The sequence below is a fragment of the Hemiscyllium ocellatum genome, chromosome 10 (assembly GCF_020745735.1).
Source record: "Hemiscyllium ocellatum isolate sHemOce1 chromosome 10, sHemOce1.pat.X.cur, whole genome shotgun sequence".
In the NCBI taxonomy this organism is placed as follows: Eukaryota; Metazoa; Chordata; class Chondrichthyes; order Orectolobiformes; family Hemiscylliidae; genus Hemiscyllium; species Hemiscyllium ocellatum.
The window spans coordinates 108,247,614-108,262,546 of NC_083410.1; the positions used below are offsets into that span (position 1 = coordinate 108,247,614).

Below are 14,933 nucleotides of genomic sequence, written 5' to 3' on the forward strand. Positions count from 1 at the left end.
AATTTTGTAACCAGGCCCTCATTATGATACAGGTTATGTAGCAAAAATACAAACTTTGATATAAAGCTGTGATTGATGATAATTCGATTTTAAACAGCTATGAAATAAAATACTTATTTGTTTTGAGCTAACATTTATACAGGCCATTGAGGTCTGTTTTCAGGATAGGGGAGTCCAATACTAGAGGATATAGGTTTAAGATGAGAGGGCAAAGGTTTAAAAGAGACCTAAGGGGCAACTTTTTCATGCAGAGTGTGGTATGTGTATGGAACGAACTGGCAACTTTAGTAAACTTTTTACTGAACTCATGTGAGTACATGTGACAATAAAGCTAATTCTAATTCTAAAATAGCAGCTGTTCACCACACTGTGGATGAGGAGGGCAACTTTCTTTGGATCTTTCTCAGCTGTGCCACCAGATGTGTTTTTCAGCAAAATTTTTACGGCCGAGGATTTTAGCTACGAGGTTGTTCAGAGAAGATGGAATTCCTCTCCCTGGATCAAAGGAGATTAAGGGTTGAATCTGTTGAGGTGTGTAAAAAAAAGACAGAGTTTGATAAGGTGGACCAGAAGCTAATGGCAGAATGACTAATTTAAGGTTTGGATAGGGGGGTGTGAGGAAGAATCCTCATATGCAGCAAGAGGTAATGAGTCTTTATTCACTGCCTGTGAAGGTGGTGGAGGGGAGAGACAATGATTTCAAAAATAAATTGTATTATATAGTCACATATTTGTATTATATGGCTGTTATACTTGTGTTATAAAATAAGGTACATGAGGGATACAGAGTTTAGAACAAAGGAATGGGACAGACTGGATTGCTCTTAAGAGAGACAGCATGGACTGAATGGGCCAAATGGCCTCCTGCCACGCTAAAAGAAGTCTTGAGCGGCACCCTAATGAGCAATGTGCGAGAAAGCAATGACATTTACATTCTCATTGAAGAGGAGGAACATGGGCTTTGACGGTTTAATAATGTCAGTTGTCTTGCTTGCACTTTGTTACATTTGATGAGAGTGGAGGGTGAGGAATGGATTGTCGAGATTATTGCATGTTTCAGTGAAATGAGATAACCACGTGTTGAGTTTCTGCAGCAGCGCTCTCTCTTTTTAGCAGAATCAAAACTTCTTCAGTAAAACCAGATATACAGTCAAAACTCTTGAATGAAACTGTTCACAAATTCAGGGTGACAGAAAAGCAGAATTCCAACCCAGAGGGGGCGTGATTACGGTCCCACTATTTTACAAAGGTGAGGAACAACAACAGTATTTCCCTCGAGTCCTCCATTTGCATCGGCTCAGTGTCCAATGGGGCGATTCCTGTCGTAATCTATTTACACATTGCACAGTACTTCGAGAGACAGGCATGGAGTGTGTGCAGGCTGGATGTTTCCACTGCTTGGGGAATCGAGAGCAGTTTGGAAATAAGGGAGATAAAATAAAACGCTGAACTTCGGATGCTGAAGATCTGAAACATGAACTGAAATTGCTGGAGAAACCCAGCAGGTCTGGCAGCATCTGTGGAAAGAGAGCAGAGTTAACTTTTCAGGTCCAGTGACCCTTCATTAGAACTGTTGTATTTCTCCAGCAATTTCTGTTTTTGGTAGAAATCTGGACGGCATGGACAAGTTGGACCAAAGGGTCTGTTTCCGCATGTTACATCTCTATAACTCCATGACTCTAAAGGTGATGCCAATTATGACTGAAGTTGAGAGCCTTTGGAATTTCCTATTTCAGAGGGGCTGTGGAAGTTCAGTCTTTGAGTATGTTTAAAGTAGAGATTGATTATCACAAATTTATCAATCATACTTATCAATCATAAAATTTATGGGAACAGTGTGAATAAGTGGGTGGCACGGTGGCACAGTGGTTAGCACTGCTGTCTCACAGTGCCAGAGACCCAGGTTCAATTCCCGACTCAGGCGACTGACTGTGTGGAGTTTGCACGTTCTCCCCGTGTCTGCGTGGGTTTCCTCCGGGTGCTCCAGTTTCCTCCCACAGTCCAAAGATGTGCGGGTCAGGTGGATTGGCCATGCTAAATTGCCTGTAGTGTTAGGTAGGGGGTAAATGTAGGGTTATGGGTGGGTTTCGCTTCGGCGGGTCGGTGTGGACTTGTTGGGCCGAAGGGCCTGTTTCCACACTGTAAGTAATCTAATCTAATCTAATAGCATTGAGCTGCTCAATCAGCCACGATCATACTAAACAGCATAGCAGTGTTGATGGGCTGAATAGCCTCCTCCTGTCTTTATGTTCCTGAATAATAGTTTTGTATTGCCTGGCTATGTGAAGTGGGCTGTGATCCCAAATTCCTTGTTTGAGGTTAAAACGCTGTTCACTTTTGTTCACTGATTTCTGGGATTTGCTAAAAAAGTATATAATGAGGGTCTGAGCAAGACAGGCTACTATTGATGGACAACTCAGCCAGAAACGTGTGACAAGAAAGAGATAGCTTGTGAATTGTGAATCACCTCAGGGTGCCGGGCCCAACAGCATTGAAAAAGTAGCATCCCACCCTCGCCCTCTCTCAGACTCACTTGTGCATGAATTGTTCATGCAATTCTCTGCAGATAGTTGAGTCTGGTAACGAATAGCATACAGTACTGTTTTAACAATGTGTTTGTTTTGTAACTGTATGACGAAACAACTCATTCGGCTCAGGGAGTGAACAATTTAAACTGGAATTTCATGACTTCAGGTAGTGAATTTTTGGCGATGTAAAAAATGTCTTATCTTACATTTATAAACACTTTCTTTTCCTTTGTGTCTCTCTACTTTCTCTCTCTTTATCCCATTTTTCTTTCCCATTTTCTGTTTCTCTTTCTGCTCATGATTTAACATTAAATTCACCCAATCCCTCAGTTTGTTTATTTCTCACTCCTTTAAATCATTGATTAAATTGTTGGTTCTGTCCCCTAATAGTCAGAGGGAAATTGAGAACCAAACTTGTAAGGAGATCTCAGCTAGAGAAGGTTCAAAACTTGACCTACTCTTGGGAAATAAGGAAGGGCAGGTGACTGAGGTGTCAGAGGGGAGCACTTTGGGGCCCACAATCATAATTCTATTCATTTTAAAATAGTGATGGAAAAAGATAGACCAGATCTAAAAGTTGAAGTTCTAATTTGGAGAAAGGCCAATTTTGACGGTATTAGGCAAGAACTTTCGAAAGCTGATTGGAGGCAGATGTTCACAGATAAAGGGACGGCTGGAAAATGGGAAGCCTTCAGAAATGAGATAACAAGAATGCAGAGAAAGTATATTCCTATCAGGGTGAAAGGGAAGGCTGGTAGGTATAGGGAATGCTGGATGACTAAAGAAATTGAGGGTTTGGTTAAGAAAAAGAAGGAAGCATATGTCAGGTATAGACAGACAGATCGAGTGAATCCTGAGAAGAGTATAAAGGAAGTAGGAGTATACTTAGGGAAATCAGGAGGACAAAAAAGGGACATGAGATAGCTTTGGCAAATAGAATTAAGGGGAATCCAAAGGATTTTTACAAATATATTAAGGACAAAAGGGTTACTAGGGAGAGAATAGGGCCCCTCAAAGATCAGCAAGGCAGCCTTTGTGTGGAGCCACAGAAAATGGGGGAGATACTAAATGAATATTTTGCATCAGTATTTACTGTGGAAAAGGATATGGAAGATATAGACTGTAGGGAAATAGATGGTGACATCTTGCAAAATGTCCAGATTACAGAGGAGGAAGGGCTGGACGTCTTGAATGGTTAAAGGTGGATAAATCCCCAGGACCTGATCAGGTGTACCCTAGAACTATGTGGGAAGCTAGGGAAGTGATTGCTGGGCCTCTTGCTGAGATATTTGTATCATCAATAGTCACAGGTGAGGTGCCAGAAGACTGGGGGTTGGCAAACGTGGTGCCATTGTTTAAGAAGGGCAGTAAGGACAAGCCAGGCAACCAAAGACTGTTGAGCCTGACCTCAGTGGTGGGCAAGTTATTGGAGGGAATCCTGAGGGACAGGATGTACATGTATTTGGAAAGGCAAGGACTGATTAGGGATAGTCAACATGGCTTTGTGCGTGGGAAATCATGTCTCACAAACTTGATTGAGTTGTTTGAAGAAGTAACAAAGATGATTGATGAGGGCAAAGCAGTAGATGTGATCTATATGGATTTCAATAAGGCATTTGACAAGGTTCCCCAGGGAGACTGATTAGCAAGGTTAAATCTCATGGAATACAGGAGGAACTAGCCATTTGGATACAGAACTGGCTCAAAGGTAGAAAACAGAGGGTGGTGGTGGAGGGTTGTTTTTCAGACTGGAGGCCTGTGACCAGTGGGTCCTCTACTTTTTGACATTTACATAAATGATTTAGATGCGAGCATAAGAGGTACAGTTAGTAAGTTTGCAGATGACATCAAAATTGGAGGTGTAGTGGACAGCGAAGAGGTTACCCCAGATTACAACAGGATCTGGACCAGATGGGCCAATGGACTGAGAAGTAGCAGATGGAGTTTAATTCAGATAAATGCGAGATGCTGCATTTTAGGAAAGCAAATCTTAGCAGGACTTATACACTTAATGGTAAGCTCCTAGGGAGTGTTGCTGAACAAAGAGACCTTGGAGTGCAGGTTCATAGCTCCTTGAAAGTGGAGTCATAGGTAGATAGGACAGTGAAGAAGGCATTTGATATGCTTTCCTTTATTGGTCAGAGTATTGAGTACAGGAGTTGGGAGGTCATGTTGCGGCTGCACAGGACATTGGTCAGGCCACTGTTGGAATACTGCGTGCAATTCTGGTCTCCTTCCTATCGGAAAGATGTTGTGAAACTTGAAAGGGTTCAGAAAAGATTTACAAGGATGTTGCCAGGGTTGGAGGATCTGAGCTACAGAGAGAGGCTGAACAGACTAGGGCTGTTTTCCCTGGAGCGTCAGAGGCTAAGGGGTGACCTTATAGAGGTTTACAAAATTATGAGGGGCATGGATAGGATAAATAGACAAAGTCTTTTCCCTGGGGTTAGGGAGTCCAGAACTAGAGGGCATAGGTTTAGGGTGAGAGGGGAAAGATATAAAAGAGACCTAAGGGGCAACTTTTTCACGCAGAGGGTGGTACGTGTATGGAATGAGCTGCCAGAGGATGTGGTGGAGGCTGGCACAATTGCAACATTTAAGAGGCATATGGATGGTTATGTGAATAGGAAGGGTTTGGAGGGATATGGGCCGGGTGCTGGCAGGTGAGGCGAGATTGGGTTGGGATATCTGGTTGGCACGGACGGGTTGGACAGTAGGGTCTGTTTCCATGCTGTACATCTCTATGACTCTATGATTCTATGTTGTTCGTAAGGGTATTAAATGTGCTGTTGCCCTTGCACCATTGTTATCAACTGGTGCTTGTGGTATCTTGCTAGGCAAAAAACGCTTCAATTCAACGGGTGTTGGAAAGTGTCTCAACTGGCCTGTTGTTGCTACCTTGCTCCAGCAGCGTTTGCAACATGGTCTTGTTAATGCTAAAATATTACCCTGTAGTGTAAACTAGACAAACAACCACTTTATGGCAAGGCACTTTATTATTGTCTGTTTATAATCTACTTATAGACTATATACCTCCATAAAACAATCAGTTTTATCGAGATAAGCATACAATAAACGGAGATATGATCAGAGATAAGTCAAGTGAGGTGTACTCACAATATTCTGCTCTGTAATAAAGAATAAAGAAACTTACCTCTATAGATAAGCTGGATTTGTTTTGTGCTACATTGCAAAGGAAAGAGAATGGTCACTAATGCTTATATAAATAATTTGTGTCCTTGTTCAGTTTTAGTGATACAATACCAATGGTCATGATCTCTTCTTTTGCTATCATAGTCATGGTGGTGCTCATTATGACCATATATTTGAGATCCTTCAATATTATTGAAATGTGCCAACAGCAGCCTACATTTACACAGCACCTTCAACAAAGTGAAACAATTCAAGGCGATGAGGAGTGTTGATATGGAACGATAGCATCTTTTTCAAGCAATGATTGCACAACAACTTCCTTTCAATATTATTATTGCAGAACAAAGCAGGTCAGATATAAGGAGTATTGGGTGTGGTGTTGGGTAGAGGTAGTGCAAAGGTTGTGCTTTATAACGGAACGGTAGATTTGATGGGAGAATCGATGAGAAAGTTCTTTGTAATGTAATTGCCGTTTCATGAAGGTGGATAGAGGAGAATATTGTTTGCAATTTCCTTCCAGTCTTTTTGATCTGTCTAATCTAGACTGACACATGGAAGCACACAAAATATGCCATCCATTTTCAGCAGTTTCAGAGTGAATCATTCATATCCTCAAAGCTAGTTGCTCATTATATCTGTAAATGTTTTGTATAAAAGTTTTTAAAATTTTGTAATGATTGTTTCCTTGATCATTCTTGGTTTGCAGGTAGGAGGAAGAGGAGGTGGTGGAGGCATGTTTTTCAGACCAGAGGCCTGTGACCAGTGGTGTGTCAAGGATTGGTGCTGGGTCCACGACTTTTTTGTCATTTATATAAATGGTTTGGATGTGGATAGAAAGGATGTTGAGCTAAAGAGAGAGGCTGAATAGGCTGGGGCTATTTTCCCTGGAGCATCATGAGGGGCATGGATTGGGTGGATAGCCAAGGTCTTTTCCCTGGGGTGGGGATGTCCAAAACTAGAGGGCACAGGTTTAAAGTGAGAGGGAAATGATTTAAAAGGGACCTGAGGGGCAATCATTTCTTTCAGAGGATGGTGAGTGTATGGAATGAGCTGCCAGAGGAAGTGGTGGAGGCTGGTACAATTGCAACATTTAAAAGTTGTCTGGATGGGTATATGAATAGGAAGGGTTTAGAGGGGTATGGGCCAAGTGCTGGCAGATAGGACTAGATTAATTTAGGGTATCTGGTCAGCATGGAGGATTTGGTTGTTCCCATTGTTAAGGCTTGATGTGGTTCATTTTCAGCAGTTCTAGAGTGAATGTCTCATATCCTCAAAACTGGTCGTTTATTACATCTGTATATGATTTGTCTAATTTCTTTTAAAAAAAACCCTTGTAATGATTCTTTCTTGCCCATTCTTCTTCAAAGTTTTAGACAGTGCTTTAAAAAGTAAAGTATTGTATCAGTGACATCCTGTTAGTCATACTATACAACGTGAAGTCACTTTGCATCTGTGTAAACTACATTGTGTGTTGGATTGGATTTTGTGGTCAGTAGCAAATATTTGGCACTCCTCATTGACCTCCATCCAGGAAAGCTACACCCAAACATCTAGCAATTGCTGTGGTGTTGACTTCTCTTGATTTCCTTGATTCCAGCCAACATTCTTTCAGATGTCAGAAAGGATAAACTGTTTATATTGAAGTATTCCCATAAAACCACTAAACATCTTTTAGCTTTAATCTTCTGCTTTTCAGTGAAATAAATATAACATACGCATGGGATTGAGTAGAAGATAAAATATCATACACAAGCTTACTTCTTTTTAATAAAGTAGATTTAAAGAAAATTATAATGAAATTTCACATTCAATGTGTAGACGCTGCTCTTTCAGGACCAGAGAGAGTGTTTAGAAGTAATTATAAAGCTTTACTGTTTAAAAAAGATAGTTACACTTTATTTAACAAGTTTTAGCGCTTTCGTTTTTTTTTACAGTGAGACTACCAGGGTAAGAATGGAAGCTGACATCAGTTCATTGATATCTAGTTCATAAAGAGAGCTCAATAGCACATTCTCTGTGAAAGCATTCTATCACTAATTTCTAGGAGATGCTGGAGATCAGAGCCGAGAGTGTAGTGCTGGAAAAGCACAGCAGGTCAGGCAGCCTCTGAGGAGCAGGAGAATCAACATTTCGGGCATAAGCCCTTCATCATGAACCTGGTTCCTGATGAAGGGTTTATGTTCGAAACATCAATTCTTCTGCTCCTTGGATGCTGCCTGACCTGGTCTGCTTTTCCAGCATTACAATCACTAATTTTTAGTAACTTCTAATTTTCTACTTTAACTGCACATGTTATGGAGTGCAAACGTCGCTGACAGTTCGAGAGAAGCAGTGATGGCAAATACTAAGGCTTGAACCAATATCTTTAAGTTGACAAAAATCTAGCCTGAAAGGCTAGCATTGTACTTGTGGAGTGTTAGATTTCTCTAATACAATGAAAGTTGAACTCTTTAAAGCTTGTTTACAACATTCAAGTTTCTACTTCAGTGTCACAATAATTTGTTTTGCACTCTGTAAAATGACAATTTTCACTTACTTTTACATTTTAATAAGCTTGCTGTGAGGATCCTTCAGTGTGATTGGCTGTCCATCCTGCTTGACATTATTACTGTTATATCTTAGCTGGAGATCCCTTGACTTGACATATAATTCAAAATGTACTAATGAAATCAGACCGTATGCTATGCTTCAGAGAATTATAGACTAACGCTGTACAGAATGTGACAGAAAGTACTTCTGCAGGCTCTGTGATAGAATTATCCAATTACTCTCATTCCCCTCCTCTTTATCCATAACCCTCCTCTTTTCCTCTAAGAACTTATCTCATTCCCTTCTGAAAATTATGGTAGAATTTGCTTTCACCATCCGCTACAACCGTGGATTCCAGATCACAATAACTCACTGGGTTAAAAAAAGAACCATTTGCCAATATCTTTTGCTCTGATTAAGGGTGGTTGTGGTTAGACATAAGGTTCACTTTTGAAAACAAAAATATCTTTTATTCCAGTGTCTAGGTGTGATCCAATTTATATTATTACATTTTTTTTCAAAAACATCACACATGTTTTGCAATGATTCTGCTCTGCAAAAGCCGATCACTTCTTCATGCCTTTTGAGTGAAGCAGTGGAGTAGAATTTGCTGTTGTGAAGAAGGATTCTGAGGAAGGGTCACTAGACTCGGAGCATTAACTCTGCTTTTTCTCCACAGATGCTGCCAGACCTGCTGTGTTTTTCCAGCAATTTCTGTTTCTCTTGCTGTAGTTTGATTTGATTTGATTTATTATTGTCACATGCACCCAGATACAGTGAGAAGTTTTGTTTTGTGTGCAGTACAGGCAGACCACACTGTACAAAGTGCATTCATGTAATAGAATGGAGCCAGGAATATAATGTTACAGCTGCAGAGCGGATGCACAGAGAGTGAGGTCAACATTAAAGTTAAAATTTGACAGAACCATTCAGAAGTCTAATACCAGTGGGGAAGAAGCTTTTCTTGAATCTATTTGTACGTGTGTACAAACTTTTATACGTTCTGCCTGACAGGCGAAGGTGGAAGACAGTATAACTGGGGTGGGAGGGGTCTTTGACCATGTTGCTTCCCTGAGGCAGTGGGAAGTATAGATGGATGGTCGGCTGGTTTGTGTGATGGACTGGGCTGTGTTCATGACTCTATTTAGTTTCTTGTGATCTTGGGAAGAACAATTGCCAAACCACGCTATGATACATCCAGATGTTGCAGTGATGTTGGTGAATTTGCCTTTCCATTGGGTCAGTTTTCCAGCCACAGGAGGTGGGGGTTATTGTTATCCTGTTGGTTCAGATTTGGTTGTTTTTTTCTCTCTTTTCAATCCAGGGATATTGACCTGTTGCGAATCCCACTGGTTTTAATCGCTTAGTGATTAGCAACTGTGCCAGCAGTTACCTGGGCATTACTTCTCCTGAAACCTGCCATTCTCACTCCCTTGTCTGCTGGTAGACATTCCGTAAAACCTATTTGCCAAGCTCTCGGTCCCAATTTCCTTATGTGACCCAGTGATCTGATTTAGTGTGACATTGCTCCTATGAAACACCTTGGGGGTTTCTCAGTACGGTACAGGCACGACAGATATGCAGGCGAAAGTGAGAACTGCAGATGCTGGAGATTAGAGTGGTGCTGGAAAAGCACAGCAGGTCAGGCAGCATCCGAGGAGCAGGAAAATCGACGTTTTGGGCAGGAGTCCTTCATCAGGAATGAGGTCAAAGGGCTCCTGCCCAAAATGTCGATTTTCCTGCTCCTCGGATGCTGCCTGACCTGCTGTGCTTTTCCAGCACCACTCTAATCTAGACTGCAAGACTGCAGGTTGGTGTTGTTGCTATTACCTGTGGCAGTGTAAATGTCTGAAGCAAGCAATACTGTGCTTTAATTTCTGATGGCCTCCATTATGCTTTGCTTTCAGTCGATGGCTGCATTCACAGAGCCGCGGGACCGAAATTGTTGTTAGCCTGTCGCCAACTAAACGGGTGCAACACCGGAGATGCCAAGATTACACCAGGCTACGATCTTCCTGCAAAGCGTAAGTGCTCTCATTTTGTCTCAGACAGCCTGGTGGAGCATGTCTATGTTCCAGTGTACTGTTTAACCACATCAGCCGCAAAGTTTCTGGCATGAAGTTGGTGCCCTCTTGGCTATTCCCAAAGAGGTTATTGTTGATGCGTCTCCCTGTGTGTGGAGGACTAGAGAATTGTCCTGAGGGAACCCCACTGCACCTCAGCGACTCTGAAAGTCTCAGCTTTCAGTCAAAGCAGTTGCATTTCCTGCAGCTGAAGGAAAGGAGGTAACTGCAGTGACATTTGTTTCGATGCTGATCTCCTTCCGAGCAATTAATTCTGGTTTTGTCAGACGTTGCTTTAAATGTGAAGGATTTTGTACAAAAGATCAATGGGTTTTGCTCTTTTTCTGTTGAAATCAAATGCATGATCTTCCACGTTGCCTTGTGACAATCAGAGCCTGTTACATCTACCAATGGCTTAATGCGGTGATTAGCAACAATGTGTGGTAGTTGTAAAGCAAGCTCTCAAAAGTGAAAGTAACTTCAGGTTAAATATTTGACCTGGAGCATATGGCAAGTAACTAATTACATTTTAAAAAAAACCTTACAATTTTTGCAATGATTTCACTCTGTAAAAGCTGATTACTAGCTCCATTTTTTGAGGGAAATTGCAGAGTCTGCTGTATGTGATACTGGTGAAAGTATTGAATCTGTTCTAGAACTCAGCATTATTGGAAGCGTTATTGTGGGCGGCACGGTGGCACAGTGGTTAGCACTGCTGCCTCACAGCGCCTGTAGACCCGGGTTCAATTCCCGACTCAGGCGACTGACTGTGTGGAGTTTGCACGTTCTCCCCGTGTCTGCGTGGGTTTCCTCCGGGTGCTCCGGTTTCCTCCCACAGTCACAAAGATGTGCGGGTCAGGTGAATTGGTCAAGCTAAATTGCCCGTAGTGTTAGGTTAGGGGTATGGGTGGGTTGCGCTTCGGCGGGTCGGTGTGGGCTTGTTGGGCCGAAGGGCCTGTTTCCACACTGTAAGTCTAATCTAATCTACTGTTGCTGCAAATCTGCTCATTCTCAGCTTCACTTGAAGTTGGCTTCTTTGAACATAATGCGAATGATTGAATGGAGTAAGCAGCAATCTTAGACATTGGACCATCTTATAGAAACTGGCTTGGACAATATTGAGGATGGCCTCTACTTCTGGAGATATATGTCGGAAGATAAGAAGCTCAGAGGCCTTTAACTCTCGTGAAATTGTCTAGTAGCTGGCTGCCAGTCTGAGATCTTTTTATAGTGGGCGGCACGGTGGCACAGTGGTTAGCACTGCTGCCTCACAGCGCCAGAGACCCGGGTTCAATTCCTGCCTCAGGCAACTGACTGTGTGGAGTTTGCACGTTCTCCCCGTGTCTGCGTGGGTTTCCTCCGGGTGCTCCGGTGTCCTCCCACAGTCCAAAGATGTGCGGGTCAGGTGAATTGGCCATGCTAAATTGTCCGTAGTGTTAGGTAGGGGGTAAATGTAGGGGTATGGGTGGGCTGCGCTTTGGCGGGTCGGTGTGGACTTGTTGGGCCGAAGGGCCTGTTTCCACACTCTATTTTGTAATATGGGTGGTTGGTGCTCGGCGAGAGTTTGAGCTGATGATCTTGTGTAGAATTTGGGCAGCCATGTTGTTTGAAAAACAAATGTTGGTGTTGTGTTGTCACATCTTGCTGCTTTGCCACTTTTTTTTCTGACACTGTGTGAGGTTGAAAGAATCAGGGCTGTCATGAACTGTAAATGTGAGCAATGAGTTGCTATGATATTCGCTCTAAATAGCATGGGACGGGCTGGAGTCACCTGCTCGTGCTTTCTCTCAACACTGTCCACGCTTTTGGTGCAAACAAACTCAATTGAATTGGGATGCAACATACTTGGAAGAGGTTTCTTAGACTTGGATGCAAAGCTTCCTCCAAGCTTCAAAGGGTCTGAGCTGCTGTTCCGATACAGATGCATTGCGCAAGTTGGAGATAAAAAAAACTTGCAGATGCTGGAATCCAAAATAGACAGGCAGGAGGCTGGAAGAACACAGCAAGCCAGGCAGGATTTGAAGGTGGAGAAGTTGCTATTGCACTTGGAGATCTGTACAGTGGCAGGGAAGACTAGAGGGAATGTAGCATGGAAGTTGAATATATCATTCACACCTCTATCACATCCCTAGCGATGCTGTTCATGTATGCATCAGAGAATCAGTAATAATTTTGAAATAATGTTCTCCTCCTGCCCCACAAGAGATCACAGCACACGACTGATTCTGATCTCTTGAGCATCCTTGATTTCATTTACTCTCACCATTGGCAGCCATCGCCTGGGCCCTAAGCTCTGTACCTCCCTGGCTAAGCCTCTCTGCTTCTTTAGATTAGACTAGACTTTTAGATTAGATTAGATTTACAGTGTGGAAACAGGCCCTTCGGCCCAACAAGTCCACACCGACCCGCCAAAGCGCAACCCACCCATATCCCTACATTTACCCCATTACCTAACACTATGGGCAATTTAGCATGGCCAATTCACCTGGCCCGCACATCTTTGGACTGTGGGAGGAAACCGGAGCACCCGGAGGAAACCCACGCAGACACGTGGAGAATGTGCAAACTCCACACAGTCAGTCGCCTGAGTCGGGAATTGAACCCGGGTCTCAGGCGCTGTGAGGCAGCAGTGCTAACCACTGTGCCACCGTGCCGCCCACATTTTTACATTTTTTTCCTATCTAAGGCACTCTGTAAAACTTACGGCAAAACATGAACAATCTTTGTGTCATGTCTCTTAATCCCAGCTCTGGTGGATCGGTTCCAAATTTTTATTGAAGACATTTTTGCAAATTGCCGTGGGAGGGATTTACAGTGTAATCGGTGCTAGATAATTGCAATTTTTTCAGATTGTGATGAAATTGATCTTTGTTATTCGAGTATCTAATGAGAGTTAACAGTCTAGTTAAATAACTTACAATCATATCTGAGTCAGAATTTCACCAATGCAGTTTAAACTTTAATCTAAAAGAAATGAGCACATTTCTTTAGAGATCACCAAAACTAAGGCAGCAGAATACCCTCCGGCTTTCTGACTCACTCCCACCCTGACTTGAACATTAGTCCCTTGGATGTAGGTTGGCTTGTGGTCCTGCCCGAAAGGAAGCCTTGTGCCTGGTAGAGCAGCCTCCGGTCCCCATTTACAAAGGTGTTGGTCTTGATGGGAATTGGGAAATGGAATTTGGACATTGCTGCTTTCCTGAGAGAGAGAATTCAGTGGAATCCTATTATGTACCAACCATGGGAAATGCCATAGTTGTCCTTGATGGGACCCATGAATTTTAAGTTTTCAACACTTTCCTGAGGTGAAAGTGTGAAGGAGAATGTCACTTCGGGCTCTGGATGGTGAGGATAGAGTCTCTCACCAACCCTCCTCCCTAGGTATTTTCAATAAACCTGTTCAGATGTTCAGATCTGAATCCAGCTCTTCTGACCCAGAGGTACTGTGCCCAGTTCTGGTCGCCCTGTAATAGGAAGGATATCATTAAACGGGACAGGGTTCAGAAGAGACTTACCAGGGAGTTGTTGGGTATGAGAGGTTTGAGTTATTAAGAAAGGCTGGATAGGCTGGGACTTCTTTCACTGGAGGTTGAGAGGAGATCTTATAGAAGTTTGTAAAATCCTGAGGGGTATGGATAGGGTTAATGATAGGTGTCTTTTCCCTAGGATGGGGGATTTCAAGACTGGGGGTGTATTTTTAAGGTGAGAGGAGAAAGATTTTAAAAAGCCATGAGGGAAAATTCTTTACACAGAGAGTGGTTCGTGAATGGAATGAACCCCCTGAGGAGGTGGTGGGTGTGGGCACAGTTGCAAAATTAAAATACATTTGGCTAAGTATATGAATAGGAAAGATTTGGAGTGAAATGGGACAGGAACAGGCAGGTGGGACCAGTTTAGTTTGGGACAATGTTTGACATGGACTGGTTGGACCAAAGGGTCTGACTCCAACTCTATGACACTACCAATGTACACAAGTTTAAGAGCCTGTCTAATTATAAAAAGGTGGACATTGGACTGCGGGTGATTCTTAACAAGAAGCACTTGCCTTATGTAACAAGAGATTATTGCAAGACAGCAGCAGCCTCAAGTTACATTTGCTAGTTTGCCATGATTACTTAAGGTTATCAGGAGGTAGGGATGCCACTTCTGACCCCATTGGGATTTCACGCAAAATTGTTGGATTCTCACCCAAAGATTGCAAGATATCGCCAGATCAGATGGGACATAATTCAACTTCAATATCGACTCTTTGAGAGCTGTTACCTTATACAATAGGGAAATCCAACATCTTCCTCCTGAGCTGACACTGAATGTTTTTAATGGCTTGTTAAATACCCTGGATGTAACTATGTCACCATAGGCATCCATCATTAATTTGATTTTAATTTTATTCTCATGTAAACTCAAGTTCAAAAGTGCAGGAGTACAATGCAAACCGCATAATGTCTCCATACAAGAAGCTGCCTTGGATACAGGTACAGAATCTTAACGACAAGGTAAGAAGAAAGATCAAAGTTAAACACTTGCAGTAATTATAGTAAGGCATAGGAAATAAAGTTTAAAGTTACACATTGCAGACCTTCTTAGTTTTAAATGGAAAATGAAGAAATAAATCTGAAAGAGCCACATGAAACAGTGGATCCTGTAGTGTATTGAAAAT

The 14,933-nt window shown here is 42.4% G+C and overlaps 1 protein-coding gene across 3 annotated transcripts in view; it reads left to right on the forward strand.

The window, feature by feature from the left end:
* LOC132819895 (ADP-ribose glycohydrolase MACROD1-like) overlaps positions 1–14,933 on the forward strand; it is a 960,330-nt gene that overhangs the window by 290,096 nt on the left and 655,301 nt on the right. For all 3 annotated transcript variants that reach the window (XM_060831849.1, XM_060831850.1, XM_060831851.1), the window contains exon 6: positions 10,118–10,234. In XM_060831849.1, the coding sequence (XP_060687832.1) occupies positions 10,118–10,234 (117 nt within the window). The remainder of the gene's footprint in view (positions 1–10,117; positions 10,235–14,933) is intronic.